This window comes from Coregonus lavaretus, assembly GCF_964263955.1.
Source record: "Coregonus lavaretus genome assembly, chromosome: 13".
In the NCBI taxonomy this organism is placed as follows: domain Eukaryota; kingdom Metazoa; phylum Chordata; class Actinopteri; order Salmoniformes; family Salmonidae; genus Coregonus; species Coregonus lavaretus.
Window position 1 is genome coordinate 26,051,063 of NC_140000.1, and position 6,000 is coordinate 26,057,062.

Here is a 6,000-nt window from a genome sequence, read left to right on the forward strand (position 1 = left end):
TGAAACGTGGGCTACTAGGCCTACATTATAAATATGACACAATCAGCATTTCACTTTGGATATGAATAATCCAAATTATCAATCAGTTATCAAAACGCTCAGATATAACCACCAGGGCAGGAGGGCGAAGAGATGAGAAGAGTAGGCTATCTCAGCTGATTTATGCAGGAGATTTAAAATAATAATGTAAAACATATCTGTAGGCTTTTTAGTAACTATTTGAATGATGTTTTAGTCCAATGCATGTTGGTTGAACGCTTTGACACCTTGAACGTGAAAGTGAGTGGTTCAGTGAGTGTCTCCGCCTAGAACATCACAGAGCTGATGAACGCAGCAACGTTCTTTTTCAGAACCATGGCGAGCGCATTGTGACGCTGTCCCTTCTACTCCTACTCAGAGCCATAGATACAGTATTTTCTAAATGGTTATACTCCTACTGTTCTCTAAACAATGGTTTCATAGTTTACAATTGTATAAACTCCCAAATCATGCTCAAAATTCAATTTAATTGATGTCACTGTTGAGTGTTTTTTAATCAGTTTGATAAACATGTTTGTCCCATTGTGACATAGCCAACCATGACTTATGGAAGAATTTGACGTATTAATGGTTCCTATAAAACCCTGTAATTCTAAGAAAGAATTGTCAGATGGTTTTGAACTCAGTCAAAATCACTGCAGTATGTAGAGCGATAATGAGTAGGTCTATGTTCAGTCGTTTGTTGACAGCGACCCCGCTGAGATTCCTCCGCGAGAGGCCACTTCTGAGTGCAGCTGGCCTGTTGTTTGCGACCGGTTCGGCAGTCTACTTTTATAGCAAATATTACGGTATCGGTGAGGATGCACTGGCCACCGTGGAGAGCGTGGACCGTGTTGTCACGGTTGAGGAGGGTAAGTTTACATATTTGACAATGTCTAAATAGTAATAGTCCCAAATGCCACCCAATACCCTATTTCTTATTTTGACCAGGACCCATAGTTCTATGGTTAAAAGGCGCTGGTCAAAAGTAGTGCACTAAATAGGGAATAGGGTGTCATTTAGGTAGCAATCATGGTGATGACATTTTTTACAGTGTAGCCCTAGATTAACAACAACAAACAAACTTGCTCCTTTGAAACCAAACCTTTGCTTTAGGTTTAATTGAACATGTTGGTACATTATGCAGACACATAAATACATTTGATGTCATACCATATAAAACACAAGTAAATATATGATCAGCCTAACTACATGGACAGATGTCTGGTGTCTTGTAGCTAGTATTTCTTAAACTTAGAGAAAACAATCCTTTATTGTTTTTCATAAAGATAATGAGCCCACCCTGGACCAGGAGGACCCAGTCCTTGTTCAGGTAAGAATGCTGCAGGCCTATCAATAGCTTGGGTGCCAGTCTTTCTGCTCTCTTGCCAATTCCATCGTGGCAATATGATATTGGCATCACAATCCCATAAGGAGTGGACAGAGAGCTGAAACAGACTGGCACCCAGGCTATAACAATACTGCTTCATTAGCAGGATTGGTTCAATAACAATCTGTCATTCAAACTGTCATTTTACTGACTCATAAATTGATCCTGATTTTCTTCCTTAGTATGTGGTTGAGGAGGTTGGGCACCGGCCCTGTCTGGCTTTAATCCCTTGGTCTGGACCTCTGTGGGTTCCCAGCTCTGTAAGTCCATCCATTCTGATACTCTTTGGTCTTCTCTCTGGTCTTAAAACTGGTTTATGTACTTTAAACATAAACATGACGTTTTCTGAAGAACAATATGGAAATACATTTCTGTAAACATATTCCCTATTTTTTATGACTGCAGCCAACATATTACCTTACCCATGCTGGGAGGATGCTGGTGAGAGAGCTGGCAGTGTTAAACACGCAGGTAACCATGCAGATTATTGGACAAAGCTCATCTGATCTAATAGGCAGGATTACCTTCAGTATCCACTAGTAGAATACTTTGATATCTTTAAAGCTGTTCCCTCATTTTCTCAGATTTTCACAATGGAGCAGCCCATTATCATCAGTTTCACTCCTGCTAGGAGGATGGTATGGGAGGAACTGTCCTCTCAAAATGAACAGGTAACCATTCATAGGCAGGTACCTCAGATGTTTCCTTAACCTTTGAACACAGACATGTGTATTTCAACTGCCAATTGTCTTAGAATCTATCATGCAGTGGCCTCCTCTTGCGATCCTCCCTATTCCAGTCTGTCAGTCCTATAGGCTACATGTCTATCATTCAAACTGACTCTTAATTTAATCCTGTCTTGTTCCTTAGTATGTGGATGAGGAGGTTGGGCACCGGTCCTGTCTGGCTTTAATCCCTTGGTCTGGACCCTTGTGTGTTCCTATCTTTGTGAGTCTATCCATTCTGATACTCTCTGGTCTCTAGAGGATATTAAAGATTAACATCAAGTCACTAGTTTTCTATAAAACCACATAATGAAAAAACATATTCCCTTGTCTTCATAGCCTGTCTTCTCCAAGGCCAAACCAGTCTACTACCTCACTCGTGCTGGGAGAATGCTGGTAACAGAGCTTGCAGTGTTAAACACACAGGTAACCAAACACATTATTAACCAAAGCTCATCTGATCTTATAGGGAGAATTTACTTTACCCTGTTCCCTTTTTTTTCACAGACTTCCAAATTGGTTATTGAGGAGCCTACCATTCACCTCACTGAAGCTGGGAGGCTAGTGCTTGACGAACTGTCAGCACCTTCAGATAGCCATTCACAGGTAGTCAATCACATTATTAGACAGTCATAGCTGATTAGTAATAGTACACATTACCATGTCCTCTATCTCCACAATTGGGTGTCTTATTAATCACAGAGCAATCTCTATAATTAGGGGATGTCTTTGTTTTTCAGCCAAATAGGGAAGACTCTGGTTTTCCCTATGAGAAGTTGCAGCTGGTTGGGAACTGGGGTTCGTTTCATTTCCATTACTGGAAGATCCATTATGGACGAGTGCGGGTACTTCAGACATATTCTTAACATTTATGAACACACCTGTGTATTTGAACTCCCAATTGTCTCTGGGTTTTCTTTTGTATGTCTGTCCCTAATTGAAACCTAGGGGAAACTTATCGTACAAACATCATGTGGGCTCTATATCACTGCCAGGGATTATACTCAGAACTGAAATCGCCTGCCAAATGTTATAGACATCTACAGCTAACATATAGAGAGAGGTCTGGAGACTGAAGGAGTTTTTTCTTTATAGCAAAATGAAGAGGACATGCATCACCTGTGCATTGTGAGGGGAGTGGAGAAGCAGCTGTGGTGGAGCAGAGTCATCCAGGAAAAAATCCTGGACCCATGGGTGAGAGATTCTCAACTGGTCTTTCGTCTCAAATGCACCTGATTTGTGTCAAATGACGCACATGCTATAGGTCTACTTATATTACTTGGATGAAATGTAATGTTTCTCTGTCTCTTTTAAAGGGTCTCGTCCAGGTGGTCCTCACCAACAACAAGGTGACTGGTATTAAGGTACAGTCAGGCAATTTTTCACAGAAAAAATTTAAAGTGGCAAATGTCCATTTACCTATTTGAATAAATACATGTTGACAGAAAATGAAATTACACGTTCTAATCTCTTGCCTCATTTTTAGTTCCTTGGTAGAAGGATCCATGGACTCATGTCCTGCCTCGTCAAGAGGAGGTCTGAGTTCACCTATTATGAGGATGCCCAGGTACACCCCGTTGTTTCTCTGTGTTATGATTTATTTCAGTGTTTGGTTGAGGGGTTTTCAATATGGTGGTTTTCAGTGTTGGGCTGACAGTGTCACATGTTGTGTGTTAAACAGCAGGTGGATATCTCCACCACAGTGGAGGGGTACCAGGAGAGGGGGGATGAGATGATGGCATATCAGTTCTCCACCTCTGACATCATCACCACCCCTCATGAGCCGTCCTCTGGCTCCTCTCACCAGTTCCCCCAGAATTCTCCGCCTCCCCCTTTCCCTTCCGATTCCCCTCCCAGTCCCCCTCCACCTTACCACTCCACCCAGGACCAGGACCAGACCCCTGACAGCACTCCTCAGGTAAAACTCTTTCTACAGTCAATAATTCTTATTTCATTTGTACTTGTGTGTACAGGTGTGTGTCATTGTTTTGGTATCGATAGGTTTGTGTTGTCTGTCAAGGGTCAAGTTGTTAGGTCAAGATGAAAGTATTGTTATGATGTCACTGAATGTTTTGTCTGCTTCAGTTGATGTTGCAGGTGAAATGCAGTTTAGTAGAGTTTAAGTTAATGTGATGTCTGTTTTAGGAGTTTGAGGAGGAGTTTGTGGAGGAGCAAAATAATGCTGCAGATGTGCCCCAGTTGCGGTGGGTTCGCTTTCATGTGTTCATCTATAGTAAAAACCTTTGCTTTGAAATAATCTGCCCAATATTGTAGTTATACAGATGTAGGATCTTAATTTGAGACAGTTTGCTACAGCAGGAAAATAATCCTGCAGCAACACGATACATTTTTCGTTAGGGCAAATCGAGTCTAAAATTTCAAAGTGGAAATTACAAACTTGAAAATTCCAAATACGCTACAAGTTTGCATTTCCTGCCGTGCAGGAAAATTCTCAGCAACAAAAGAGTGATCAAATTAAGATCCTACATTGGTATGGTCTTTCTGAATCCTGCAGTTATAATATAGGCTAACATTAAATGATTTCTTAATTTCATGGCACTGATGTTTTAGCTTCTTAGGTTGAACATTTGTTATTGAACATTTCTATTTACAGGCGTTACTTTGAAAACCAAGGGACAACCAACTTCTCTCTGAGGCTGGCCGCTATCAGACGTGCTATGGAGGTGAGAAAATGTGAATTTAGCACCTTTTGTATTTCACTTCATGAACATTTCTGGACTATTTGTAAATGTACTGTCTTGTTCTCACAGGCTCTGACATCCTCAGACAGTACCTCCCTCAATTACCTCACCCACGCTGGGAGGATGGTGTTGAGTGGACTATCCGAGCTCAACCAGCAGGTAACCAATTACATAATTGTGCAACGTTCATCAGACCAGATATATAGTTCCCACTGGGAACAGATGTCATTTCAACGTCTCGTTTTGATTTACATTTGGTTGAGTTGTCAACTAATGTGAATTCAATGTGAAATCCCCCCAAAAATTAACGTAATTGGATTTAGGTTAAAAGACGAAATTCCCTTACGTTGATGACTTCTTTCAAATCCAATCAGTTTCCCACTTTGATTCAACATCATCACATTGACATTTTTTATTGATACAACATTGATTCAACCAGTTCTTGCACAGTGGGTTACCTTTAGGCAACAGTGATTCATAGGGTTTAGTTTAAAAGTTTCAACGTCATACTAGCCAAACAATCGGAGGCCCTTTGAATTACAGACCTGAATCTTTGAGTTTATGATCTAAGTTTTAAGGAATTTTATGATTGTTTTGTTTTGAGGATGTGAGGCAGTTTCAGCAGGCCTACGACCTACTGGTGAACTTCATTAATGAGCCAGCAAACAGGGAGCGACTAGAGCAGGAGATGGCTCTCGTAGGAGTAGGTCTACATGCAAGCTTGAGCGTTAGCTGCAGGCACCGTCTTCTCATCTAACATCTACTCAATGAGACTTTCTAAAGTGCTTGTCAATGAAGATTATGTAATTATCCTATTTGTTTGACTTCAGATCGACCGCATCAACTTCGCAGATGTTTTTTATGAATTCGTTCTACTAAGCCTTCTAGAAGGAAAGACATCTCTTCCTATATCTGTAAGTGGCCCTAAGAATGGAACATCCTGTTGTTTATCTATGCTATACACACTGTTGTCATATCAGATCTGTAGACACTCACTCATGTCCCCTGTTCCTTCTCCAGGAGCCTGGTAGCTTCCTTTATCTGCTCCTGCAAGTCATAATGAGGATTGACCCTCCTGGAGGAGCCTGGACAGAGGCTGCTGAGAACTTCTACCTCCTCGTTAAGGTACATCTCTCTCTCTCTCTCTCTCTCTCTCTCTCTCTCT

The 6,000-nt window shown here is 41.2% G+C and overlaps 1 protein-coding gene across 1 annotated transcript in view; it reads left to right on the forward strand.

Annotated features, from left to right (window-relative positions):
* Window positions 1–3,243: 3,243 nt before the first annotated feature.
* The window catches only part of LOC311140000 (uncharacterized protein), a gene marked incomplete at both ends in the record, with an annotated part of 3,019 nt that continues 262 nt past the window's right edge, over window positions 3,244–6,000 (forward strand). Inside the window, 8 exons of the mRNA XM_084174976.1 lie at window positions 3,244–3,327; window positions 3,450–3,497; window positions 3,620–3,700; window positions 4,279–4,337; window positions 4,748–4,817; window positions 4,905–4,994; window positions 5,666–5,749; window positions 5,856–5,960. Of these exons, the coding sequence (XP_084031102.1) occupies window positions 3,244–3,327; window positions 3,450–3,497; window positions 3,620–3,700; window positions 4,279–4,337; window positions 4,748–4,817; window positions 4,905–4,994; window positions 5,666–5,749; window positions 5,856–5,960 (621 nt within the window). The remainder of the gene's footprint in view (window positions 3,328–3,449; window positions 3,498–3,619; window positions 3,701–4,278; window positions 4,338–4,747; window positions 4,818–4,904; window positions 4,995–5,665; window positions 5,750–5,855; window positions 5,961–6,000) is intronic.